Genomic DNA, 27,766 nt, shown 5'->3' on the forward strand with positions numbered 1-27,766 from the left:
CCCAGCCAGCTTGGGGAGGCCTTGCTCTGCTGAGCATACCTATACAGACATAGGGTCTGCATTTTCCTGTGAAGCACATTCCTTCCCCTAAGCCCCGGGAGAGAGAGAGACCCAGCCCCTCCAGGTCCAGAGGGCAGCAGCACAGGGAAGGGGAAGCGCAGAGCAGGATCCTTTGGGGCAGATCTGTCTCAAGGTGGTTTACAGGCGTCCAGTGGCTGCCACCTTCGTGTCCAGTTTCCCAGGTCTGCATCGCGTCCGTCCTGCTGCACGCTGCACGTAGACCACGAACAGGAAAGCGTCTCTAGAGGGGTGTAGATCAGGGATGAGCAAGTGGGTGCAAGGGGGAGGGAGGTCCCCGCAAACGGGGTCAAAACTTTGATGGGATAGGAGCGTACCGTCCGTCCCCCCCCCCATCGCTCACAATCTCTGCCTTATCTACGGTGAAGGTGAAGGGTCTTCCTGGCCCAAGTGTTTGCAGGGAGACCTTGAGAGCATCAGAGGCGACATTCGAACCCGTGTCTTGGGGGCCAACTCAGCCACCCACTGCGATTTTCAGAAAGCGGAGTCCTTTAGAAGCCTGACTGAGCCCCCTTGTGTCGCTCCCACCTTTGGGGCTTCAAGTGCCATAAGGGTAGGACCCCGATCCGCCCCCCCTTCCTCGTTCCCCGTCTCCCCCAGGTCCCCTGCAGGGTGCATCTTGCAAGCGCTCCGTCAAGGCAGACCTTGGCTCCGTTTGCCAAGCCTGGGGACTGTGCGAGAGGGGGCCACCCCAGGGGTCTCGGATCCGAAATGCATGCGGCGGGCGCAGTCCCGAAACCCAGGCTGCGAGGTGGGGGCGGGGCGCGGCCTTAGGGACCGAGGGCGCCCGCCCCGTGGCCAGCGCAGTGGCCCCGGCAGTGCGCACGCGCGCCGCTGGCCCCGCCCCCCAGTAGGGACCTACAGCGGCGGCGGCGGCGGTGGCAGCGCGGGCGCTAGTGGCCGTGGCGGCGGGACGCGCTCGGGCTCCGAGCGGGGAGCGGTGAGTGTCCGGGCGGGAGGCGGTGGCCGGGCTGTGCGCGCAGGGCCGGGGGGACAGGGACTGACTGGGGGGCCTGGCGGCACGGCCCGGCCCCGCGTGCTCAAGCCGGAGGCCAGCGTGGTGGCGAGGGCCGGCCGGGCCGGGCCGGAGGAGCAGTGCGGCCGCGCCCTGGCGCCTTTGTGCGCCGCGCCCCTGCCCTGCGGGCGTGCCTGTCCCCTCCTCGCTTTGAAGCGATGCCTCTCCAGCAGCTCGCTCGCTCGCTCACCTACCGCTCGGCGGCCGGGCAGGAAGTGGCGTCAGGAGGCCATTTTTAAAGCCTCCAGTAGCCCTCGGAGCTGAAGGGTTGACGCGTTTGGATGTCCAGCCCCTTGGAAGACGGCCCCGGGCCACCCCAAGATGCGGCCCCGTGGCCCCTGGCCCCCCGCGCCTCCGTTTCCTGCCGAGCCCCACATTGCGAGAGGCGTTTGGACACATTGGTAGGTTAGCTTGCCCCAACCATCAAACTTGGAAACCCGACTGGCATCTTCGTTCCTTGGAATTTTCGAGAATGTACCCAGCCATGGGGTTGGCCATGCCCCCCTACCCATACACCTACCACCCCCCTACCCCGAGCATCTTTCCGGGTGCGCGTGGATGTGTAGGAAGGGACATGGGTCTTCATGGTGGTTTGGATGGCCCCCAATGCTGAGGCCACTTTTTTGTGGGCACCCGCTGCGGCAGCCAGCCCTTTTCACTTGGTTGCCTTCGGGGTTGGTGGGTGGCGGAAGGCCCAGGAACCCAAGCTTCATTGCGGCAGGCGTAAGTCAAAACCAGAAAATCGGAAAAATAGGATCCTGAGTGTACTTAGAATTTAATAATCCATTTCCAATCCCCGATCGCACACACCACTGGCAACTTCTTAACTGGGAAAGACCAACCCTCTTAAGGAGCCCTGGTGGCGAGGGGGTTATGCATTGGCCTGCTAACCCTAAGGCAGGCCTATTCGACCCCACCAGGCGCTCTTTGGGAGAAGAGGCTTTTTGTGCTTACGAAAAGGTTGGAAAGATCGAAAAACCCCAAAGGACAGTTCTGGGCTGTCTTATTGGGTCGCTATAAGCCAGGCTCAATATGGTGGCTGTGGGCGTGGTTTGCCAAGCTCACATTCCAAAATAAAAATTGAAACCCGGGGACTCTTTAAAAAGGACAGATTACACTGGTGAACTGTCATCTCCAAACTAGAAGCCCCATCAGCAGTAGCCCTGAGGTTTAAGATCAAAATCACTTTCAGGGGCGAGGAGACCAGGCTTCCAGCAACTTCTACGTGCCTCCCACTTCCCCTGTGGAAGGGGTAGGAGAGACAGACAGACATGAGGAAGGTAACTCTTTATCTTGCTGAGTCACAAGTGCAGAGTCCACTCCAGCAGGGGCTGCGGTGTCTGAGCAGACAGAGGAAGAGGTGGATTTGGAAGCCAACATTGTGCGATGTGTCTCTTAAGTCACCATCCCAGAGGTTCTTGTTTTGTTTTTTTAAAAAGAGAGTTACCTTGGATTTCAGATGGCTTTAAAAATGACATTTTTGTAGGGATCCAGCTCTGCTGTCCAGAGAACATTCATTCAAGCCACTTTGGAATGCAAGCCGGAGGGGGTGGGGGAGGGCTTTCTGTCATGTTGCCCCCTCCCCCATGTGAAGCAGCCTTGGTGGCCTTAAAGGAGGAGTCAGCTTTGGGCTGCTAACTGCAAGGTCAGCAGTTCAAACCCACCAAGCTGCTCATCAGAGTGAGTTTGGGATGGGGGTGGAGAAGATGAGGCTTTCTATTTCCATAAAGACAGGGTCCCAGAAACCCACTGGGGCAGATCCTTCCTGCGCTGTAGGGTCCCTGTGAATCAGAATCAACTCTGTGGCAGTGTGTTCAGTTTTTAGTTGTGGGTCGTGTGTGCTGGAAAAGCAGTGTGTATTTTTTAAATGATGGCAGTGAAAAAAATTACCCCTCCCCCTCCTCGCTCAGCCTCCTTTCCCGGAAGTAAGGGATTGTGGGCCAGTCTTTGTTCAAGAGGAAGAACAAAGACATGTTTCTCTGATTGTCCCTAAGGGAAGCTGGCCTTTGTCCTAGCCAGTCCAGGTCAGGCATTCACTCCACATTGAGTGCTGGCTGCCCAGCCCCAGGGTTCTCCACAAACTGTCCCAGCACTGCAGGGACCGCACATTATCCTTGCTGAGGAGGTGGCCAGACCATCTGCTCCAGCCCATTCTCCTGAGTGGCGGGAGATGGCGAGCTATCAGAGCCACCTGGGCAGACTTGTCAACCCCATGCAGAGGTCCGCCCAAGGAGAAGGGCGCTGGGTCCTATAGGCAGTGTCATTACGCTTTTCGGGAAGCTCTGTTCCCCTCCGCCGACTTGAGAACATTACTGTGCTTCATTATCGGGACGGGCTGCAGGCCCCAGACTAAAACCCGATCCTGTGGCTTTGGTTGCAGGTCTCCGTGGGCCGTTCCCTGCTGCCACCCTGGGTGCCAAGGGCGAGGCCAGAGGCTGTGAGACCACACGGACTTGAAGCCTGAGGTGAGAGGCCTGTGGGAGGCAGGAGCGCCTGCGGGACCAGCTGTGCTTCTTTGTATCCACAACCCCAGTTCACCAGTTCCAGGCAGCAAGAACCCAAACCGGCCCCCCCACCCCGGCAAGACCCGGCGAGGTATTCGGATGTGGCATCTCTAGGACCGGGGCACCTGGCCAACCCAGGAGGTAATTTGACCAGCCAGTGAAGGGGTGTGACCTGTCCCATCCCCCATGCTGATCACTGATAAGCCACGGGCTACCCATGATCACATGCCGGGCTGGTAAGTGCAGGGTCGGCAGTTCAAAACCACCAGCCTCTCTGCCGTGGAAAGATGTGCGCATTCTACTCCCATGCAAAGTGAGTTTCTGGAACCCAGAGGGGGCAGTTCCACCCTGTCCTGCAGGTCACCGCGAGTCGGCACTGACTCGGTGGCAGTGCGCTAGGTTTCGTGCACGACAGCCACATGTGAATATGACTTTGGAGGAAGGTGGGGTGCCAGGGCCACCACCCCGATGAGACACCGGATGGATACTGGTAGAAAAGCAAACTCCAGTTTCTCCCCGCAGGGGCGTCCTGGGGGGCATCAGGTGCGGCTAGTCAAGCCTGGCTCTGAGGAGTGGCGGTCCCGTGTGAACCTGCTTCTGCAGGTGCCCCTCCCCCAGACTCAGGCCAAGGTGCGCCAAGATGGACAAGCGTCCCGGCCACCAGTGGCTTCCCCGATGTGGCCCTGACCACCTCGTTACGGTCCCGTTCGGCCCCTGCATACCCTTGAAGCAGCAGCCAGTGCCTTGGGGCCCTGTGCCTCCAAGTTCCTAGAAGCCCATGGAGTAGGTAGGTGCCGGACTTGCCCATCCCAGAGCTTCTGGGGCGCCTGTGAGGTCACAGAACTAGGCGGTGGTGGGGCTTCTCAGAGACCTAATCACACGCCCCCGACACTCCCAGGGCATGGGCTGGGTGTGAAGGGAGAGGCATTACTTTCTCAGCATCTCTGTGCTTGTCTCTGCCTGATGTGGCCCTCAGCCTTGGCTTAGAACCCCCTGGGGAGCTTCAAACACTCCCTGCGCCCTGGTCTTACAAACACCCTGCCCCCGGGGCCAGGGCTTACTCTGGCAGCACTAGGCTTGCAGCAGCCAACAGGGGGACCAACCCTCCAATGCCCCATTTGAGGACCAGGAACTTGTGGGCACAGGGGGACCAGTGAGCCCTGTTGTGAGAATCTACCTGTGAAAGTGTGTGCCTAGTTTTGAGAGGACTTCTACAAGCTTCTAGATCCAACACCTCTGCCAAATTGTGGTTTCTCTTGAGCGCAAGAAAACAGGAGGGACGAGGTTATGTGCCACACGTGTGTGCCCTGTGACCCCTCCTGAGGCCCCTCCCCAGTCACGTGGCCTGCCAGCTAGCCATGTTGCAGCACCTCCTTAGGAGCCCCGGTCGTCCAGGGGCTGCTTGGTGGGCTCGAAACAAGACTCAAACCACTAGGAGGGGCAGGATGGGACTTTCTACTCCTGAACAGAGTGACTCTGGAAACCCCCCCAAGCAGGTGTGCCCTGCCCTGTAGGGTCACTGTGGGTGGGCATTAACTCTGTGGGTGGGACTCTGACCTCTTTTGTTACCAAGAGTCTTTTGTTCTTTATACTGATAAGAACAGGTTTCCACTTTGACAGCAGCCCCCCAGTGGAACCGTGAATGGGCTTCAAAATTCCATGGAAAGTAGGAGTCCGAGGTACTGGCAGTCTCTCCACGGGCTTGTTAGCACCCCCTCCCAGCTACCCCCCCCCATACACATTCCATCCACAGAATGATGTTGAGAGAAATCTCTGCAGTGGCCTCCCAGTGGGTGCAATCACTCGTGTCCAGTTGATCCCCCACGATCTCCTTCATGGGGAACGGGGCGGGGGAGGGAGTCCATCTGCCTTGCCCTTTCTTCATCCCCCGGGGGGGTGGGGTCATTCTGCTTCTCTGGATGTTGGTGGAGCTTGCATCTGAAGGACCAAAGACCAGACCAACCCAAACGCGCTGACACGGTGTCGGTTCTGACGCACAGCAGCCCTCTCGGACCTCGGAAGGCTCACGGAAAGACACACATGCTATGTATTCACCAAATACCTCTTGGGGTTGGGTGCCATCAAAATGATCCCACCCCATGGTGACGACACCCCAGGCGGCCCCGCGCCGTCCTCGCAGTTATTCCTGTGCCATTGATGCAGCCACCAGTGTCCTTCCTTTTTTGCTGCTGCTCCTTCGCTTTCTCAAGCCTGACGTCCGTCTCCAGGGCCTGTTCTCTCCTGACAACACGTCCAAAGTGGGCGAGATCAAGTGTTGCCCCCTGGCCTCTAAAGAGCATGCTGGCCTGGCTTTCGGAAACATGTTTGTACGTTAGCAGTCCAAAGGCATCAGTTCTTCAGTCCTCCATGTTCAGTGTCCAACTTTCACCTGCACGTGAGGCAATGGAGAATCCTCCCGCCGCTTGGGTCCGGTGCACCTTAGGCCTCAAACATCCTTGCTTTTCAACACCCTAAAGAGTTTTACGAAATGCATTTCGTCTTAGGATCTCTTGACTGCCGTCTCCAGGAGCATTGATGGATTGTGGAGCCGAGCAAGACGAAATCCTAACAACTTGAACCTTGTCTTCTTTTATCAGCAAAATGGCTAGGTTTTCTCATGTCAGCTATGCGAATCAGACCACCTTAGCCCCTTTTCACAAGCAAGGGAGCGTTGTGGCATAGCAGTCAGGTGCTAGAGAGGGGGCAGTTCAGTCCCCCCTAGTGTCTCCTCAGGACCCTGGGGCAATGAGCTTCCCTAAAGGCGACAGCCAGGGAACCCTCTGGGCAGTGCATCTCCTGGGCCCTGCAAAGGGCTGGGGTCTCTGAGCCAGAGTCATGCCCACAGGTTTGTTTTGGTCGTGGTTTTTGAGAGTGAGGAAACGTGACACGGAGGCAAAGCCCCGGGTCTGAAATCACACAGCCAGCAAGACCCTGACCCGGTGTGGACCTTTGTTCTCTGTCATTGTCCTTTCTGCCCTTCACATAGAAGGTCTGACTGGCCTCTATCCTGCCCCTTCTGTGCTGAAGCCAGCCAGCCCTCCCAGAAGGAAAAGCCAGCACGCAGGTGGTGCGTGTGCCGACCCCCTGGAGGAGGCCCTCTGAGTGCTCGCAGGGCAGTTTCAACAAAGGAGACGTTGCTTCACGGCTCTTTTCCCATGTGCAGGTCTCTACCAGTGCAGTTCCATTCTGGCTCTGGACTAGGAGTCAGCTCTTGGGAGGCAGTGATTTCTACCTGAATGTCACCCAGGGGGAGGTGGGGGGGGGCAGGGGGGAGGTAAGGAAACAGGTGAGTCATTTGCACGTCTGAGGCCACTTCCCCAGGCAGGCCTGGTCTGCAGGCCACGAGGCACTGGGTGGAACTGTAGTTGATGGGGCGTTTGGCTGTGGGGAGTAGAAAGGACAGCAATGTGTCCTGGTGCTTAGTGTACACTGCCTTCTAAATCCCTCGAAGTTTGAAAGTGCCAGTGAGGCTCGTTTGCTGGCCTGCCAGCGGCCGGATCAAGAGCAATCCCTTGCCTGAAACCCCAAAACCCAAACACTGTAAATAACATCAAGTCAATTCAGACCCTATAGGACAGGGTAGAGCTGTCCAGGTGGGTTTCCACTAATGATGGGCGTTGACAGCCCTGCCTCGCTCCTTCAGAGCTACTGGTGGTTTTGAACTGCTGGCCTTGCCGAGTAGCCACTGAGTAGCCAGTGAGTAGCCACTGTGCCACCAGGCCACAGCAAGGATCGGGACTGAACTCCATTGCCCCTGCTCTTCACTGTGACAGCAGTGAATGTTCTAGAAGCCCCAGCGGGAGGAGGCGTCCTAGGTCAGCACTGCTGGAAAGACCTTCTGAAACCTTCCTCTTGTCACCAGTCGTTGAGTTGACTGGCATCTCCCAGAGGCAAGACAAGTGATGGTCCACACAACCAGCAGACGGCTTCCTTGGCCAGCTGCTGTGCTTACTTCCCACGCCAACACCGAGCCTGCAGACTCTCTCGCGGGCTAGGATCATGGTTGTGCCGGGCAAGAAGTGGCTAAGAAGAGTGTATTTAAGTATCAGTCTGAAATGTTGTGAGCACTTTTAGTTAGGACAGCTTTTCCTGGGTGATTAGAAGAGACACCTCGCTGCTTGGCGGTGAAGAAGAGGGGAGTGGGTGCCCGGATGGTTGCTAGGTGCCAACCAATTGGGTGTGATTCATAGCAACCTCGTGGCTCACAGAAGGAAACCTGCCCAGGCATGCACCGCCCTCCCATGTGTATACTTGAGCTCATGGGCAGCCACCGTGACAACCCACCTCCACGAGGGGCTGCTTCTTTTTCTGACATTGTGCTTAACCAAGCACGATGTCCTCTTGCCAAAGTGTCTGAAGGGGGTGAGGCAAAATCTCCCATCCTCGTGGCTAAGCAGCCGTCTGGCTGTACTTCCCACAAGACAGGTTTATTTGTTGTGACAGTCGGTGATCTGTTTCATGTTCTTGGCCGTCACTGTAATTCAAAGGCATTCTTTCTTCTTTAACTGTTGCACCGCTTTCCCATGCGTGTACCGTAGTGGCCCGGAGCAGAGTACCTTAGTCCTCAAAGCAACATCTTCGCTCTTGATTGGTCTTTCGCAGAATTGCCCCAGGACGTCTTTTATTTGACTTCCTGACTGCCGCTTCCTTGGGTAGCGATTGTAGGTCCACATAACGTGAAGTCCTTGGCTACTTTATGTGCCCCGTGGTGTGGCTTTGTTGGTCCAGGTGTGAGTGATTTCATTTGCTTCCTGTCGAGGTGTGTCGTTGAGATGTATTACCTTTTGGGCCGTACCAGGCAAATAGGGTGAAGATTATAAAATGAGATTTGGTGCAAGTTCTAGAAAAAGCAGTTGCCTGTATTTTACTGAGCCCCTGCAGTTACTGATAGGTGACAGGCATGCTTTCTTTTGTTTCCTTCATTTAAGAAGTGTGGCAGGGCCAGGGGCCGCCAAGTTGGCGCTGGCTCCTAGTTGACCCTGTGCACAACAAGAGCAAACACCGCCCGACCCTGTGCCACCCTCCCACTGATTTCCTGCTCGAGTCCCTTGCAGCCGCTGTGTCAGTGCATCTCATCGAAGGTCTTCCTCTCTCTGTTGCCCCCAACTCTGCCATATGTGGTGTCTTTTCCCCACGTTGATCTCTCCTGGGAGCATGGCCAAAGGAGGTGAGATAGTCTTGCCATCCTTGCTTCCAGGGAACGCTCTGGCTGTACTTTTTCCAAGATGGATTTGCTTGTTCTGCGGCAGTCCAGGAGTCTTTGAAGAGGCTTCACCAGCATGACAGTTGAGATGCGTCTCCTCTTCTGCTGCCTTGATTCATGGACCAACTTTCACGCGCACATAGGAGGCGATGAAAAATGTCACCTCAGTTATGGTTCGAGGTGTACGAGCCCCCGATAAAATGATTTAAATAATAATTTTTAAAATGCCACCTTATCCCTCCCAGTGACATCCTTGCTCTGTAACATGTTAAAGAGGTCTCTTGACGGCCGCCTCCAGGAGCGGTGACTGACTGCATCCAGGCAAGGTGAAATCCTTGGAAACTGCATTCTTTGCTCCCTGTATCACCCCGTGGGCGATTGGTCCAGGCATGAGGATGTGGTTCAGCATCTACCTTTCTCATCTCATGGATACTGCCTGCTTGCGAGGTGCTCATGGCTTCTAAAGATGTGTGCACTCACACTGTCACAGTGACCCCCTGGGACAGCCCCGTGGGGCAGGTACTCTTAGCTTCGCAGGCAAAGGACCGGGCGCTGAGGTTCAGCAGTCTCCCGACGTGACACTTGGAGAGTGACTACACTGTAGAATCTGATTCCAGAGCCTGTTCTGCCGCTTCGTTCTTTCTGAATTCTCCCGGGCATGGTCAGACTCCAGTATTTAGAGGGTGGCTAGTTGGGTCTTGTGTTTTGTGTGGCCCGCAGTGTCACTGAATTCTTTGAGCTCCCTGGTTCAGTTCTCTCATCACGTGTCCTCCTAACAAGCCTTCAGGAAACCCCAACAAATAACTGAAAAGCCAGGAAGAAACCCTTGCCAGCAGAGAATGCATACAGGCGTTCCACCCAGAAAAGACAAGACTCGCCTTACCGGACACAGCCGATGCAGGAGTTTCCCGCACACAACTCCGGTCGTCGTGTCTCTTTGTTGCAAAGTCACGGCGCTTCCGGGAGCAGAGTGGGTGCGGTACCATGTACAACCTAGACGATGGGGGGGCTTCACAAAGGTCATGGGCAAATGGAATGGAGTTTTGCCCCTGAATTGTCTGAGGCCCCCTCATTTGTATATGTCATGGACTAACATTCCTGGCGTGGGTATGCAGCATACAGAGCGATCTAGAAGGCTTACCAAGTCACAGTGTGTGCTTGGACTCGGGGACGGCAGCACACCGTCTAGAGCAGGCCACATCTCCAGAGTGTGCACTGGCGTATTGGCTCCGTTCAATTCCAAGTGCGGCATGGCTCCCAGGCGCGGCAGAACCGGTCCTGGTGATCGCAACGGCCAGTGGCTGAGAAGCTTCACTTCGGAGATGAAAGAAGAGCTTGTTACACAGTGGACGCAGGTCAGCAGTGACGTGACCACTTGCCATGCCGGGCACAGAGCGGAACATCCTGTTTCACAGGGCGACGTCATGGGGGCAGACGTCTGTGTGAACGCCTTGTTTCCTGTGCCCAAGAGTTACAAATAAAAATGCTCTTTTTCTGAGAGCCCTTGTAAGCTAACCTGGAAGAAAGGGAGGTAATTTTCCTGGTCCTGAGAGGCCAGGAACAGTGTGGTCTGAAGACAGCTCTTGAGTTTGGAAGGCAGGTGAGCTCCGACCAGGGAGTCTGTGGGTAACATTTGCTCACTGTATTCAGCATCAGACCCAGGCCCAGGCATTTCTCTACAGTACCTCCATCGTTGGCCTGTCGGGCAGTACCTCACCAGGAAGACCCGCCGGGCACCTATGGTTGTACCTGGACTTGAAGCAGATGGAAGAAACTGTACACGGAAAGAAAAGGGACTTGGGGGCCTCTTACTTCGACACCTCTGGAGTTGACATGCATACCAGCGTCAAACCCATTCATCTTTCCGGCCAGCTGCCTCAGTTTACCTCTTCGCCATGCACATTGCAAAGAGAACTCTGCCTGCTCATTCTGAAGACGCCTGACATCATTTACACCCGGAGGGGGAGAAGCCGTGACATGCCAGTGCAGGACCAGTGCCTTGCTTTGAGGCTGGAGGGTAGGAGCCAACAAGAGAGGTTCAAGAGGGTGACGTCATGTGGTTACGGCCGCCTCCGCTAACCCGCCGTGCAAGCTGAGCTGTCACGCTGGCGATGTCCCTGCAGGTCGGAATGCACAGAGGGTCCCGAGAGTGACTTGCAGCAGCAGCAGCTCATCTGCAGGAGTCTGCACTGGGTGTGGGTGGCTCCCCTGGGACTTGGCCCTTTCAGAATGCTTGTTCTCCACAACCTGCCCCCGGTGTAAGCTCTGCTGCTTTTCCCATCGGCAGCCCAGTCTCCGAGCAAAAGGCTTCAGTTTAGTGGAAGGCATGGAGCCCTCCCATTGTAAAAGAATTGGGGGAAATCACCAGCTGACGGGCCTGGAAAAGGGCGCGTGTTCAGTGGCACCCTGGCCGCAGGGTGCTGCACGTAGCAGGACCTCCTCACATGTGTTGTGGTTGGAGGCTGTAGGATAACTGTGCAGACTCACACTCAACAGCCTTCAAGGCGATTTGGACTCCCAGCGGCCCTGTTTTGTTAGGTACCGTGGAGTCGGTTCCGCCTCAAAGCCACCCTCTGCAGCAGAGAGGTACAGCGGAACACAGCACGCCTGGTCCCGCACCATCCTCGCCTTGCAGCCGCCGTCCATCTTGTCGAGGGCCTTCCTCGTGTTCGCCGCCCCTCCGCTTTAGCAAGCGTGATGCCCTTCCCCAGGGACTGGTCTCCTGACAACACGTCCACAACGTGTAACCATCTTGTCTTTACGGAGGATTCTGGCTGCTGGCAGACTTGCAGTCATGATACTGTCAGTATTTTCGCCAGCACCCACGTAACAAATGCACCATGCTCCTGTCTGTCCTGCTCGGCGTCTGGCTTTGACCTGCACAGGAGGAAAGTGACAGTACTGAGGTAAGGCTTTGTCCTCTTGGCAGTCCACAGAGCTCTCAGTGTCCTTCTCCAGCATCATCATACAAATGCCCATTCCTCTTCTGTGGTCCTTATTCAGTGTGTGACTTTGACATGCATATGAGGCCATTGGAAAAACTGGCTTGGCTCTGGAACGTTAGTCCTCAAAGGGACCACCTTGCCTTTCAATACTTCAAAGAGGTCATGTGCAACAGATTCACCCAATGGAATACCATCTTTGCATCTCTATTTTGCTGCTTCAAGAGCATTGATTGTGGATCCTAGCAAGACAGAATCCTCGACAACGTCCATCTTTCCCCCACTTATCACGATAGTACCTATTTGGTCCACTTTTGAGAATGTTGTTCTTGACATTGGGTGAATCCACCTTGAAGGCTGTCATCCTTGACCTTCATCGGCAGATGCTCCAAGCCTTCCTCACTTTCAGCAAGCAAGGTTATGTCATCCGCACATCAAAGGTTGTTGATAGACCTCCCTCCAGTCCTGATGCCACGTTTTCCTGTGTCATCCAGCTTCTCTGCTGATTGGCTCGGCACACAGCTTGAATAGCGTGGTGGGAGGACACAGCCCCGATGTACACCTTTCCTGATTTTACACCGCGCAGTGTTCCCGCGCTCTCATCAGACACCCGCCTCTTTGTTGAGCCCTGTGCAAACTCTGCACGAGCACAGTGTGTGTTCTGGGATTCACGCTCTTCTCGGGGTTAGCCATAGTTTTTCACGATCCACAAGGTAGAGTGTCTTTGCATGGTCAATAAAACACAAACATCTTTCCAATAGTCTCAGCGTTCAGTCAAGGTCCATCGGAGAGCAAAGCAGCAGTGACGGATATCCTTTGTTCCACATCCTCGTCTGAATCTGCGGGGAGCAGCTCGCTGTCAGTGTCCTCCTGCAGCTGGTGGATGATCTTCAGTAGAAATTTTACTTGCACGTGGTATCCGAGACACTGTTCTGGTTTGAGCATTCAGCTGGGGGTCACCTTATTTTGTCCGTATTGCCAAATAGGGATGTCTTTGTGAGTCAGTTGGCCAGGTAGCTGTTTCCCAGATTTCCTGCATAGGCAAGTGAGTGCTTCCAGTCTTCCATCAGCTTGTTGAAACATTTCAGTTGGTGGTCCATCAAATCTTGTTCTTGTTCTTGGCCTCATGCATTCAGTGTAGTTTGAACTTCTTTCAGCACCACTGGTTCTTGCTCATATTCTGCCTCCTGAAATGGTGGGATGCCGACTAGTTCTTTTGGTACAGTGACGGTATGTATTCTTCCTATCTGTTTGGGATGCTGCCTGCACGATTCCATATTTTGCCCACGGAATCTTTCAACCCTGCAACTCGAGGCTTGAAGTTTTTCCCTGGGTTCTTGCAGTTTCGGGGATGCTGAGTGCGCTCCTAGTTTTCCTAACCTTAGGCCTTGGCACATCTGGTTGTAATAGTTGACTTTGTCTCTCAAGTTGCCCTTGGGAATGTTCTGTTCAGCTCTTTGACTCATCTCTCCCAATTACCCGGGCTACTCCATACTTGATGCAAGTTTTGGCCTCTTCCGACATCCACTTTGATGCTTTCTCTTTTCCCTGCCTTTTTAATGGCCTTTTGGTTTCCTCACGCGTGATGTTCTGGATGCCCGCCCCCCGCGCATCAGTTCTTCTGGTCTTACTGTGCAGCGCCTCACATCTGTGCTTCAGAGGTTCATGAAATTTAGGTGGGTCGGATTTTGGATCTTGTGGACTTGTTGCTTTAATTTGTTTCGGTTTTATCCTGAACTCGTGTCTGAGCGATTGATGGCCTGTCCCACGGTCAGCTCCCAGTTTTAGCGGCTGGTAGTGAGCTTCCCCATCGTGTCTTCCCACACATGTAGGCAGTCTGAATTCTGGGTGTTCCATCTGGAGGAGGCCACATGTAGAGCGAGCTGCTTTTGTGTTGGAAAAGGTGCTGCGAAGACCCAGTTTGTGGTCTTGCAAAAGGCTATCCTGAGATCTCCAGCTTCATTTTTATCATCAAAACCATATTTCCAACTACTGTTTCTTCCTCTTTGATTCTGGATTTTTAAAAATCATTTTATTGAGGGCTCATACAACTCTTCACAATCCAGACATACATCAATTGTAGCAAACACATTTGTACATCCGTTGCCTCATCATTCTCAAAACAGTTGCTCTCCACTTAAACCCCTGGCATCAGTGCCTCATTTTCCCCTCCCTCCCTGCTTCCCCCTCCCTTATGAACCCCTGATAATTTATAAATTATTATTTTGTCATACTTTACACTGTCCGATGTCTCCCTTCACCTACTTTTCTGTTGTCCGTTCCCCAGGGAGGAGGTCACATGTCGATCCCTGTTGATTCTGGCTTTTGCATTCCAATTGCTCATAGCTGTCAATGCATCTTGGTTGCATGTTTGCTCAGTTTCTGACTGAAGTCACTGGTGAAATTCTTCACTTTCTTGGTCACTAGTGGTTGGCGCATAAATGTGGATGATAGTTGTATTGATTGGATTTCATAGGTAGTCTTCCATCGCAGACAGCATTCTACTTCCAGGCAGATCTTGACATTTTCTTTTTTTTTTTAATACTTTTATGGGAGGCTCTTAATCTCCTATCACAATCCATACATTCATCCAGTGTGTCAAGCACACTTGCATTGATGCCACCATCATTGTCAAAGCCTTCTCTTTGCACTTGAGCCCGATATCAGCTACCCATTTTTTCACCCTCCCCCTCTCTGGCCCTCCCTCGCCGCCCTTAATAAGTTATAGATTATTATTTTCATATCTTATATCATCCTCCATTGCCCCTCACCCACTTTTCTGTATCTCCCTGGAACCACTGGTCCCGTTGTTTTCATCTCCGAGTTATTTATCCGCCTATCTTATCTAGATAGACATGCGGAGACATTGATAAGTGCAAAAAACAGGCAAAGTCAAATAAAACAACAAAGGAAGTCAAAACCAACAAAACAATAACAAATATCAAAGACAAAACAACAATAACAAAAGGAAGCCCTGACAGAAAAGTCTGTGTGGTGGCTTACATGGGTGTTTGCTACACTCTGTCACCAAAGTCTATTTCTGTTGTCCCCAGGGGGTTCTTTGCTGCTCTGCTGCGTGCCCCCAGTGCCTCGCCCCAGTGTGATGGAGCCAGACCATGCCCTATCCCCACCCTGTCTCCAGTGCTGTCCCCTGCAGCGCCATGGTTCAGTGAGGGACCCTGTGTCCCATTGGGCCAGGCCTATGGTGCCCCCGTGCATTGTCTGCTCAGAGCAGGAACATGGTCCTCGGGGCTTGGTGCGCCAGGATGTCCTCTCCTCCCTCTCCATCCCTTTGCGTTTCTCCGGTGAGCTCTAATCCAATGCACCCCTCTCCCCCAGATGTAGCCCCAGTGCTGTCCTCTCAAGTGCATTCTTCTGAGGGGGGTGGTGGGGTGTCCACACAGTCAGGATTGGGGTTGGCTGCACAGACCTCTCCATTGGTTCCCTGGTACATGTGGTACGTTGTATACACGTCTTGGCACATAAGGTTGAAGCCTGATCTCTCCTTCCCTCTCCTGTGGAGATATAAACAATGCCCTCCTCTTGGGTAGGTTAGTGCCCTGCTTCCCACTAGCCATGTATTTTTTTCCCTCCTTTTCTTAACCTCTTTAGCTGGCTGCCGTATGTAACCCTGGAGTGGGTTTGTCCCCTGCCATAGGTGCTGGACCTCGCCCCAGGGATGTGTGTATATAGTAGCTTTTCCCCTGTGCCCTGTGGTTTTTTTTTTTAAGCATACCTCACTGGACTTAGATTGTACTTGTGCTTTTATGCTTGATTTCCTCCACTTAGCATGATTTCCTCCAGTTCTTTCCATGTGGCGATGTACGTCGTGTGTTCACTGCATTTTAGAGATATGTAGTGCTCCATTGTTTTTTGATCCATTCGTCTGATGATAGAAATTTGGGTTGTTTCCAACTCCTTGTAATTGTGAACTGTGCCATGATGAACGCTGGAGCACAGATGTCTGGCTATGGTTTATTTCTTGCCTCTTTTGGGTGTATGCCCAGTAGGGGGACTGCTGGGTCATATGGTAGGTCGATTTCCATCTGTTTTAGATATCGCCAGATCAATTCCCATAATGGCTGTACATACCTACAGGTCCACCAGCAGTGGATGAGAGTTCCTGTCTCCCCACAGCCCCTCCAACACTTGTTACTTTCTGATTTTCTGAACTGGGCTATCTTTGAGGGTGTTAGGTGGTATCTCGTAGTTGTTTTTTAATTTGCATTTCTCGAATGGCTAATGATTGGAAACATTTTCTAATAAGTTTATTGGCCATTTGGGTTTCTGCCCTTGTGAAACTTCTGTTCAGGTCCTCTGCCCACCTCCTTAGTGGGCAGTTAGTTTTTCCTTACTGTAAGCTTGCACAGTATTGTAGATGTTAGTAATAAGGTGATATTTTCTTTTTGACAATGAAATGCTCACCATTCCCCTTGAACTTCTTATTCCCCCGCGTAGTCAGCCATAAGATTTTCTGATTCAAAATGGCAATTACCAGTTCATTTCGGCCCACTCGTGTCTAGAACATCAAACTTCATGTGTTCTGCTTCACGTTTGACGACTTTGTTTCTCATGGTCCGTGCTTTGTGCCTCCCATGTTCGGGGCATTTGATATTCGCAGCTGTTTCTTCTCATCTTGCTTCGCACCCCATCGGCCAGTGAACCTCCCACAGACCGCCCTCAGCCTGCAGCGCCAGGGTCAGCTCCACTTTGAGAAGGCAGTGCCTCCTCAGTCTTAGGTTGAGCACCTTCTGTCCTGCGGGGGGGAGGTCTCATCCTCCAGCATGGTCTCTGACTGAGGTCTGCTTCTGTTCAGGAGGCCTTCGGGCTCCGACAGTGTCTCTGAAGTGGACAGCCTCTCCCATTTTTGTTCGTCTGGAAGCTGTGCCCAACCCTGTCCGCTCTGAAACACCAGTGACGGCGTTCCAGCATCACAGCAACACACACACAAGCCGCCACCACGAGACAAACCGACAGGCAGGTGGTAGGGCGACCCATAGGGTGCTTAAAAAGCCCATGAAAAAAATTCCCATTACCTTTCCATTCCGTTTCTTATCTCCCCACAGCCCTTTTGAAGGCCCCCACCTCCCCCGCCCCCGCATGTAAGAGGTGATGTCGCAGCACTTGAGAATAAGCCAGCTGTGCCCAGCAAGTGGTGGGCTCATTGGCATCAGGTGCAAAGGTGGACGGTGTCCCTGCTTTTTGCAGCAGCCAGGCTAGAAGAAAGCTGGTCCCAGGGAGGCTGATGTTCCCGCCCCGGAGAGTAAACCCTGTAGAAGGAGAGCCAGCCACCCAGGGGACGGTGTTGTCTGAGCGAGCCCAGTTCGGGATTGACCCATCATCTGCACCCGGGAAGAGCCTGTGAATGGTTTCAGGGCAGCCAGCAGGCAGCCTCACCGGTGGTTCCCAGTCTGGCCTTTGTTGGGGTCACCTGCCGGGCCTCAACCCTAGCAGCCAAGAGGCTTTGCTTGCTGGCTTGGGGGTGAACAGCAGATGGCAGGTGGGCTCTCCTGGATGGTGGGGCGAGGTGCCCTTGACCTTCTCCTCGAGAGCCTCTGCCCTCTTGGGGCTTGGCTGCCTCAGCGACTCCCTTTGCTATAGCAGTGAGCACCCCACAGCTGCCCCCGTGAGCATGCTGGACCAGACTTGGGGTGATGGATGGAGCCATCATTTCCTGGCAGAGCAGGCTGGCTAGCGGCCCTCCGGTGAACAGCAGGCGTTTTCCAGACATCACTTCCTCCTCTGCTCCCTGTAGCCAGTGCACAGATGCGAAAGAGGTGGGGGCCTGTCTCCAGATGCCTCTGGAACCCCCCCCCCACCACACACCTGCACACCAGGAATCCCTCTCCTCTCGGAGGCAGGTCTTTGGCAGAGAGGGCACCTCACACCCACAGCCTCTTCCTGGCTGTTGGCAGCTCGGTGTTCTGCATGCCCCTCCTAGGCAGTGAGGCCCGTTTTGTCTGGCACCCAGAGGCCTCCCCTCGGGGCTTAGCTGCCCGCTGGGAGCCACTTTAGAAGGATGAAGTCTATGTTTTACGCACGTGGAATGGAGAAAGGCAGCCAGAAACCGAGGCTGGCCCTCAAACATAACGTGCATGTAGGGGGCTTTCGGAGCCGCTTTTCCAGGGAGGCGCTCCCCTTCAGGCTCTAGCTAGGCAGGCAGGAGTTTCTCCTGACCCTGCCCAGTCTCCCTGGCTGACTTTGCATGCCACTTGATGTGCCAGCAGGGCCAGGAGGAAGCAGCTAAGTCCCTACCACCATCCTGCCTATTAGTGAACAAACAGCCAGCTCCTACCAGGCCTCTCAGCACTTGGAGCAGCAAGTAAACTTCCTAAAGTTTTCAGCGCTCGTTAAACGGATTGTTAGCATTTCCGCCTTCAAAACTACTAGGGGGCAGGGATTGGGGCAGGTTGGATAAGCACCCTAACTGCTGATGGTCACAGGGAGAACTTGAGGTTCCAGAAGGTGAAGCAGCTTCTTTAAGGCCAGAGAAGAGAGAGCTGTTGGGCCAGCCCCACTGGGAGGGGCTGTGTTTGGCTGGGTGCACTCTGTGTCCTGGGGCTCAGCCGGGAGGGTCCCTGCTTTTCAAGATCATCGGACTGTTTGCTTAAAAAATCCAAAATCCCAGTGACTCTTTCACCCAGCACGTTCTGGGTGGATGTTGGTGTACGTGATTCAGATAACATCTGTCACCCGAGCAGAGAGCCCTGGTGGTGTCCTGGTTACGAGTTGGGCTGCGATCCACCTGGGCGGCAGTTCGAAACCACCAGCAGCTCTGCAGGAGACAGACAGGACTTCCCACTCCCGGAAACAGCCGTAGTCTCAGAAGCCCTCGGGGGGGGGGGGGGGGTCACTGTGAGCCTGTATGGACTGATGGCCCGGAGCTGTTGTCACCGAGGAGAGCTGGAACAGTCCTGGGTTAAGTGTCAGCTCTGCGGGCCAGCACAGCCAGCTGCCCCGGGGAGAAAAGAGGAGGCGCCCTGCTCCCATAGAGAGTGACCATCTCGGGGCAGCTCTGCTCGGTCCGCAGGGTTGCTCGGAGTCAGATTCAACTCAAGGGGAGTGGGCTGAGTGGGGAGTGTGTGAGTCTGGCCAGGCCCCCATCGTCTCTCCCCTCAGCCCACGTCTGCGGTCACTGTGTCAGTACCTCTCTCTTGCTAGCAGCCAGACTGTTGTCTGAAAGACCAGCCAGGTCCTATCTTAACTACTGCCTGTCCTGTCCTCTGGTGTCCCGGTTCATGTGGAGCAGCGGTTCTCAACCTGTGGGTCGCGACCCTTTTGGGTTTCAAAAGACCCTTTCACCGGGGTCACCCGATTCGTAACAGTAGCAAAATGACAGTGATGAAGTAGCACTGAGAATAATTTTATGGTTGGGGGGTCACCATCACATGAACTGTATGAAAGGGTCGTGGCGTTAGGAAGGTTGAGAACCACTGATGTAGAGCAAAGGCCTTGTCCTAATCAATTGTGTTCTAGAGTCTTCTGGGAGCACATCTCCCTGAGGTGACTTGCCCTCTGGCCCCAGAGCCTCCTGGCTGCTTCCCACATGGGCAGGCCCACTTCCCACAATGCCTTGCTTCTCTGCTTGAAACACCGTTTTCCTACATAGCCACCTTGCCCTCTCCCTGGCTGCCATCAGCTCTCAGCACAAATACTTGTGTCTTGTAAGACCTCTCCTCGCCTCAACTCCCCAGCCCTAGAGCCTCATCTCGCACACACTCCTTCACCCCCTGCCAGCCTCTGCTATTCTCACCCCAATCCTTTTCTCCATTTATCACGGGGTGACCTCTTGATCCATTCATGATGATTTTGGTCTTCTTCGCACTGGATGAGAAGCTCACAAGGATGGTAGGGACCGATTTTGTTGACTCCCCACAGCAGTAAGCATGATCACCAGCACCTCCGAGATACAAGATCCCATGCTGCAGGTGTGGTCTGGCCAACGTGGCCAGCGCGACTGGGGCCCAGCACCGAGAATGCCGGCATGGGAGCCCACCTGCCTTCTCTTGCCTTGAAAGGGGCAGGATTCCCTGCACAAGGCCCAGGGAGGGCAAGGAGCAGTCGCAAGAGTTCCCAGCCTGTGCTCCTGAGCACCAGGGACCAACTCCGAGCCCTCGCCGCAGCCCTCTAGCTGCAGGCATACCTGGGTTCAGGGTGGGTCCACAGGGGTAACTGAGGGACGGTCCTTTGCAAACGTGCTTACCTGAGCTCCGTTAGTGCCTGCTCGGTGGTGCTGCATGCTATCGTCAACATGCATCTCCAATAATGTTGGGATTCAGCATCAAAGTCCCCAAGCCGTAACAATACGGAGGCGTTGAGTCTTCGCTTCACACAGCCTGAGGTTCACAAACCAATCATTCCTTACGTTTTTGCTTGTTTTTCCTCCTTTTCCTTCCCTTTAGTGTTGCCTGGACTACGAGGGAGTTGGAAGCGATCGTGCTTTGGGATCACACACTTGCTGTGGATCGAGTCAGATCCTTGAGCCTGCTCTCCGGGAGAAGCTGCTTTCCTGCTGAGAACTGTCTCCCGTGAAGCCTCTCCGAATCCCTCTCTTGAAATGCAGATAAAGATGATGAAGGACGTAGGGCAGCCTCTGTACACGCCACAGGTGAACGACAGGCCCGGCTCCTTGACCATGTCACCGAAGCAGCCCCACGCCAACAGCGTGGCTCGAGCTGATGGACGAGAAGGCCACGCCCTCTTGTGCCAGGACCCCGGGAGGGAAGCCGCCCTGATGACCATTGCTACGTGTACCAAGTGCAAAAGCATCCACAGGGTTCCCCTGCAGGACTTCCTCCTGGGCGCCGGGCAGGGCCAAAGGGAAGACCCGTTCATCTGCTTCAAGTGCAGCCTGGGGGTACCTCCCCACCGCTTCCACTTTGTGAGCCACAGCCTCGGGCCCACCCACTTTGGCAACGGTGCCGATGCCCTCCCTGGCCCCATCCCCAATAAGTTCAAGGTGAGGAACTTCAAGCCCGGCAAGTACTACTGCGACAAGTGCCGGTTTTCCACGAAGGACGCGCTGCAGTACCGGAAGCACACCCTGCAGCACGAGGAGATCAAGTTCATTTGCTCCCACTGCAGCCACATCTCCTACACCAAGGGGGAGTTCCAGCGGCACCTGGTGAAGCACACGGGCATATTCCCCTACCAGTGCGAGTACTGCGACTACGGCGCCATCCGGAACGACTACATCGTCAAGCACAGGAAGCGGGTGCACGAGAAGGCCGCGGGCAGCGGCAAGCGGTCGCCCAAAGCCGTGGCCAAGCTGGAGCTGAAGGGGAGCAGCCCGTCCAAGCCAAGCCCCGAGCTGTCCGCAGGCCCCGCCCCGAAAGCTCTCTTCCAGGACAGGCTGCCCGATCCGCCGGCCAGGTTCCCCCTGCCCACTCGGAAAGACGGGCTGCCCGGCGCCACGCTGATGCCAGAGGCCAAGGAGCGCCAGAAAGACGTCGTGTGCGTCCCGAGCAGAGCGGCGCCGGCCTTGGAGCCCGGCGAGGCCACGGGCTTTGAGAACAAGAGCGTGGAGGTGGAAGTGCTGTCCCCCACCAAGGAGCCCGTCCAGCCGGGCATGCCGCTCACGGTGGTGGCCCCCGCCGAGCTTGTCGTCCCTGCCAACTGCCTGGCGCAGTTGATGGACGTGAAGGTGGTCAACGGGACGCAGCAGCTCGTTCTGAAGCTGTTTCCGCTGGAAGAAAACGGAGGCCCCAAGGCGGGCGGCGGCAGCAGCAACGGAGACGGCCCCCCTGAGGCTCTGACGAAGGAGACGGGCTCCAAGACCCCGGAAAGAGCCTGCTCTCCAGAGCGAGCGAGGCCACCGACCATGGAGGAGACCCTGGGCACCCTCCTGGGCCTCGATGGCCCTCGGCCGGCGGGCCGCCATCCCCTCAGAAGCCTGAAGTGGGTCAAGCCGTATGATTTCCTCGCGCCGAGCCCCCGGGGGCCCCCCACGGGAGAATCCCTCCTGGGCCCCAGCAGAGCTCCGCCTCCGCAGGAGAGCGGTCCCCCGTATGCACACAGACCCACACTACCTCCTCCCACGGCCCTGAAAGGCCATTGCCCACCGCCGCCGCCCCTCACAGCCAGTGCCCTGTGTGGCCCGGGCGCTGCACCCAACGCCTTTCCTTATCAGCCTGCCACGGGCTTCCCTAAGGACGGCTGGAGGCTACCCGGTGACCTGCAGCCCGCCTTCCCTCCCCCGGCCGGCCCGCCCGCAGCGCTCTGCCTGCGCGGGGAGAGGGCCCAGCCGCCCAGAAGCGACGCCGGCCCGGAGCCCAGAGGGGCCATCGGCATGCCTCTCAAGATGGGTTCCTCGCACCGGAAGCCGAAGGACGGCCAGGCAGAGGCCGCGTCCAAGGCGGGTCACTCGGCCTCTGCTCCGAAAAGCGAGCACTCACACCTGGGCGTCCCCGGAGAGGACAGGCCCAGGCCACAGGCGCCCAGGGAGACACCCGCGGAGCCCAAGCGCGCCCAAAGGAGCGGCAGCCTCTGCGCTGCGGACGGGCCCGTCATCTCCTCCGTGTTTTCTCTGAGCGCCGGCGCCCAGAATGTCCCCGAGAGCATCAGGTGGACCAGCTCCACGTCCAAAGTCAAGTCGCTCGAGCTGCTGCGCCAGAAGATAGCCCAGCTCATCGAGTCGTGCGGCCGGCCTCCGTCCATGGCCGCCAGCGGCGCCCCTCGCCAGCGCGTGGCCCGGCCCGAAAAGGAAGCTTCGGGCGCCGCCTCCGAAGCCGCCCGGGAAATCAGCGTGTCGCTCCCGGGGCCTGGCGTTCCCGCAGGCGCCCTTCCAGGCTCCCAGGATGACGCCGGCGGCCGTTGTGGACTCAACCGGGAGCCGGCCCGGGACTGCAGTGCTGCAGAGGCCGAGAGCAGCCCGGCCGGGACGGCTCCCGTGGCCGCCCCCGTGTTGATCCCCAAAGGGGCGGTGGTGCGGGTTCTCGACTCCTCTGAGGACGCCCACGGGATCGAGGCCACGTGCGAGGCACCTGTCCGTCCGCCCTGCAGTGAAGCACAGTTGGTAAAAGCCGCCCCACTCTGCCCGCGGAGCCAGACAGACTCGGACGGTCAGGACCAGGCCCAGGAGAGGGGGCCAGTAGATGCACCCCCAAACCTCGAGCCTCCCTCTCGGCCAAAGCCCAAAAAGGACAGTGCCGTGGGCGGCAGCGCCCCTTCCAGAAAATCCGCCCCCCCGCACGGACAGCAGGGCAGCAGGAAGTGGGGCAAGCCAAGGAGACTGCTCTCCCGGAACCTCGCCATGAGCCGAAGCAAAAGCAAGCAGGCGAGCTCATCCAAGAGGAAAAGCAGAAGCCAGGCCGACGGCCCCCTCTGCCTCAGAGATCCGTCCATCTTCCAAGTGGCCAGGCAGCTTCGACTCATAGCCCTCAAACCGGACCAGTTGATTAAATGCCCGCGCCGCAACCAGCCGGTCATCGTGCTGAACCATCCCGACGTGGACTCGCCGGAGGTGGCCAACGTGATGAAGGTCATAAACAAGTACAAGGGCAACGTCCTCAAAGTGGTCTTATCCGAGAGGACCCGGTGCCAGCTGTGCATCCGGCGCCACCAAGTGCGCCTCACCTACCAGGACGAGGGGGGCGCCAGCCGGGTCAAAAGGCAGACGATGCTGAAGATGAAGCTGAAAAAGGTTCACAAGGACAACTACCAGGTGGTGGACTCCCTGGCCGAGGACGCGGCGCAGTGCATCTTCAAGTGCTGGTTCTGTGGGCGGCAGTACGAAGACCAGGAGGAGTGGATGAGCCACGGCCAACGGCACTTGATAGAAGCAACTCGAGATTGGGATATCCTTTCTTCCAAGGGCACATAGCTTTGGGGGAAGAAGAAAAAATGAGGTCCGAAGAAAATGGTTACTTTTGATTTGGGCTGGTTTGACTCCCCTCCCTGCCCTCTCTGGAGAGGAGGTGTGCTGGGGTAGAAGTGGTCTCCCCTGGGGACATTGGACGCCAGCGGCCTCAGCCTGAGCTCTGTGACTGAGCCTCTGAAGAAGGCACCCGAAGGTCTCCTCCCCTTGAGTTATACCCACGAACGAGTGTCCGTGCGTCTTACAGAGAGCGTGGGGAACCGTTTTGAGTCAATGACCGGTGAGACCTGAGCCCTCCCCTTTTCCCGTATCCCTTTTTCTGCCAAGACCGAGCCCCGTTCATCATCCACGGAGAGGGACATGTTCAGAATGAGACGACTGCGTGCCGCAGTTGCAGAAGTGAACTTGAGTGTCTGCACCCTGGTCCTAGAGCTGTGCCTGGACGCGGCCCAGCAGGTTACAGACATATCGTCAAACGTCTTCCGTGTCGCGACCTTCGGTTTGGGGAGTGGGGGTGGGATTCTTCTCAGTCCCCTCCCCGCCTGTACCCTTTGGAAAGGGTTTTGTGTAACACAGTAGTTGTGCCCTTGTTAGCCGTTGTTTAGAAGAGGTGCCAAGGTATGCCTCGACCTCCCCCTTCATGAGCAGGCGTCGGAGGATGGAAGAGAAGGTCGTTCAAGCACTTAGTGTGCGCTTTCCTGTAAGCAGCCTGCTGTGTGATACCGGAAGAGTAAACGTGCCTTTTGCAAACTCAGAAACGTAACCGTGAGAAGGATCTGACACATGATGCCCTCCTTTGTCCCCAACGCTCCCACATACATCAGTGGCCAGACGGGGGGCTTTAGAGAAGACCATTCTCGGTAGGGGCTGTATGGGCCATGGTGGCGGGGGCTCTATGTGGTGTTCTGTCTCACAAAGTGGAAACTGCAGTTTCTTCCAGGCCATCTGGTGAGCACTGTTTGTCCTTGGTCACTTGGATCAGGGACATGGCTCCCCAAGGTCATCACCAACCATTGGGACAGGACAGCTGTCCAGCTCACCCCTGGTCCCTCCCCTAGTGTGCTTGTGGGAATCGACGGAATAGAGATCTCCTGCTGTCTGCTCAGACCGTGGCCACCCCTGGTTTCCAGGGCGCCAACCCCTGCCCCACCAGCTGAAGGCAGCATTGCTCCAACCTCCAATCAGAACCTTTTGCATAAATTGCAGAAAAGCCCACCCTCCTCTAGTTGGGAGGTCGTCCTTGCCTGTCCACTTAAGCTGGACACCTTCCTTGGAATCAAAGGATACAGAGCAGCCTCCACTTGGGGCTCTGTTTCCCATCAGGCCTTGTTCCTGAGGAGGGAGGAGTTCTTCCAGGGACAGCGAGTGCACCCGGGAGCTCTTGCATCTGGTAAACCACATTGGTGAGTCTTTGTCATGGTGGTGTGCAGTTGGAGACGCCTTCCTCATCTTTCCCTCTAAACACAGGGGCAGCTCCAGTTCTCTGACAGGTAGGATTGTAATTGTAGTTGGTTCGCTTGACAGAAAATCAACACTCCTCGTTCACGGTTCTGTACCTGCTCATGAAGTTGATGAATTAGCTTATTTCTATTGAAATTTAAAACTTGGCTGTATTGATCTTTGAGGGGTGTGTGTGTATAGAAATATTTTTTACCACATGAAAATAGCAGTAGCCAATTTTCTGATTTCCTATTTTCTAATGATCTGAGGGGCTGAAGACAAATGTAAACCTTTTTTTATATTCTAGAAATAATTTATTTTGGAAGTACATTTTTGTAATAGTCTGATCTCATTTTTCAGGCCACGAAAGCACAGTGTGGGATGGAGTGAGTTTTTCTGCACAAACGGGAGTGGGAGGGCGCTGTGGGTCATCTCCTAACACCGTCGTCTCTGCCTTCAGCTGGCACTTTCTAGGAAACGGTCCTGGGGTGCACTGCGCTACATAAAACTGCATCCCAAAGTGTTAGCCACATCGAAAACCGTGTCCTCTGGCCAGAAGGCGGACTCCCGAGAGGTGGCGAGTAGAGGCTGCGATTAAATCTCTCTCTCTCTAGCTCTGTACCCCCCCCACACACACACACAACACGTCCCTCCCCCCCAGCCCCGCAGCAGCATCTCGCAGAAGGCCAGCGGGGAGTTGGTTCAGCTTCAGATCCGTGTTGGGAATTTGCAGCATCGCCTGTTTTTCAGAACATGTAGCACAGCGTTTTGACCTGGGTTGTGCTCTTTGGGGGAATTCTTGGAACTTTTTGAAGGAGGTCTACCTGAAGTCATTTAACAATCAGGGAAGCAAAACAATGTCTGCTTCCTCACATTATAGGGAGTTCTGGGACAAGAGCATGCTGATGAACTGCGAGGTGCCACAGAAGGAAGACGTGGGGTCCCAACTGTGCGGAGCATTTGTGCAGCCTCTGTCCTGAAGGCTCTTCACTTGGCATGTGTTATTAAGAATAGTTAATAAAATTACTTAAACTTGGCTTTTGAAAGTAGATTTTCTTCCTTTTGGGGGGGACCAGAAATGAGGTGGTCTTGTTATATTTCTGGCACACAAGTAGCGTAAAAAAAGTAAAAGTAACAGTTTAATACATGACCTCTTATTCTCAGCCCAGACATTTATGAGCCCCTGCTTCGAGCCAAGCAGATGTTAAACTCAACTGAACCGAATACACACTTAGCTCTGTGAAGAGCCATCCCTGGCCTCCAGGATGTTCAGCCAGGTGCTCCCGGTGCCAGTTCCACATCCTCACATACAGCTGCCACAGATTGAAAATGTTCAAGGGGAAAACATCACTACACATGGCTGCAGCCAGTCCTCAAAGGCTATGAGGGAGCCCAGAGTGCACTGACCTTGCACAGGGTGGCATCCGTCCTCTAGATTCGAGGCGTGACTAAACGATCCCAGGGAAGAAGTCTTGCTGCCTGGCCCCTGGGCTGACACCCCGAGCAGAAAGCAAAACCCTGCTTCACCCATTCGGAGTCTCAAAGCCCCGTGTTGGCAGTTGTGTGTGTGCATGCTGCTTTGGTTTCGAAGCAGGCGTGTGTGCATCGATGGAGATGCTGCCGTGAACTTTGTTCAATAAAATGTGCACCGGCCTCTGCCCTCTCATTTCCAGTGTGGAGCAAGTTGGCGAGTTTAGTGCCCAGCCTGCCAGGTGTGTATTTCTGAGCCCCACAAAGACATCTTATCTGCACAACAGCTGGTTGGAAACCCACTGGGGTGCATTTTGAGTTGGGCACGCTGGTGGTCCAACCTAAGGCCACATGCTTTCTGTTTGGCTATCTCCGCCGGAGTTGCTGGCAGTTCTATTATGATGAAGCCTTTCCGGAGAGGAGTTAGACTGGCCCCTAGCCTGCCCTGCTGGCTTGCCTCAAGTGGGGGGAGGGGAGCCCTGGCTGGAAGATCCCCCAAGCAATCTATGGGCCTATTGGGCCATATGACTCATCGTGTGAGTACTCCACCCCCCCTTGCCCATGGACACTTGACTCACCCACCTGGGAGGGAAGGGTATGGAGACTGAGTCTGACCCCGCACCTCACACCCAAGACCCCAGGATCCAAAGAGGAAGATAAGGGAATTGAACACTGGAGACCCTTGGAGGGGAGGCAGATGAAGTGGTGTGAGTTGCTTAAACTCAGCTGTTTGTCTGGTTCATCTTTTTTATCTCAGTGTTCTCTAGAACGCTACACAAACCAGGGACATATTGTATTTTCACAGTGGTTGATGGAAGGGTAAGTCGGGATCAAGCTAGGCAGTGGGAACCTGCGCTGGGGTTGTAGTGAACATAAGCCACCACTGGTAAGAGGACCAGAGACTTGGATGGAAACTATGATGCCACCATAAAGAAATCCTCACGAGGATCTAGTAGATCCAAAATAGAAACCCGGTTTTTGAAAACTTTGTAAGAAAAACTGGGTGCATATTTGACACGGCAAGTTTCAATGGGTGGTAACTTTTCAATAATTATATGACAGTGAACTACGCAAACAATGAAATTGTGTTTCATTGGAAGTGCTTCAGTTCCCCTTCAATGTTAAACGTGATTCTGCTCGCTGGCAAATTAGGCTGCGACTCCTGCCCTGGGCAACATGGGAGATGGAAAAGCCTCGCGCTTGGTGCGTCTGAGTTCACCTGTCTGAGCTTGAGGGAAGAGGTGGATTTTGTGTCCCTCAAAAACAAGGGTAGGCTGGAATCCCCAAGACTATGGCCCT

General features: G+C 55.2%; 1 protein-coding gene across 9 annotated transcripts in view; it reads left to right on the top strand.

The window, feature by feature from the left end:
• Positions 1–26,033, top strand: part of ZNF518B (zinc finger protein 518B) — a 35,740-nt gene extending 9,707 nt beyond the window's left edge. For 2 of the 9 annotated variants that reach the window (XM_075544530.1, XM_075544531.1), the window contains exons 3-4: positions 3,474–3,738; positions 20,145–26,033. In XM_075544530.1, the coding sequence (XP_075400645.1) occupies positions 20,300–23,563 (3,264 nt within the window). In that variant the 5' untranslated portion in view covers positions 3,474–3,738; positions 20,145–20,299 and the 3' untranslated portion in view covers positions 23,564–26,033. Of the gene's footprint in view, positions 1–900; positions 1,019–1,073; positions 1,495–3,473; positions 3,739–20,144 lie in introns of those variants that run through there. The other 7 variants (XM_075544533.1, XM_075544534.1, XM_075544528.1 and 4 more) reach the window with 7 other exon arrangements.
• Positions 26,034–27,766: the final 1,733 nt, after the last annotated feature.

Source organism: Tenrec ecaudatus, chromosome 3 (assembly GCF_050624435.1).
Source record: "Tenrec ecaudatus isolate mTenEca1 chromosome 3, mTenEca1.hap1, whole genome shotgun sequence".
Classification (NCBI taxonomy): Eukaryota; Metazoa; Chordata; class Mammalia; order Afrosoricida; family Tenrecidae; genus Tenrec; species Tenrec ecaudatus.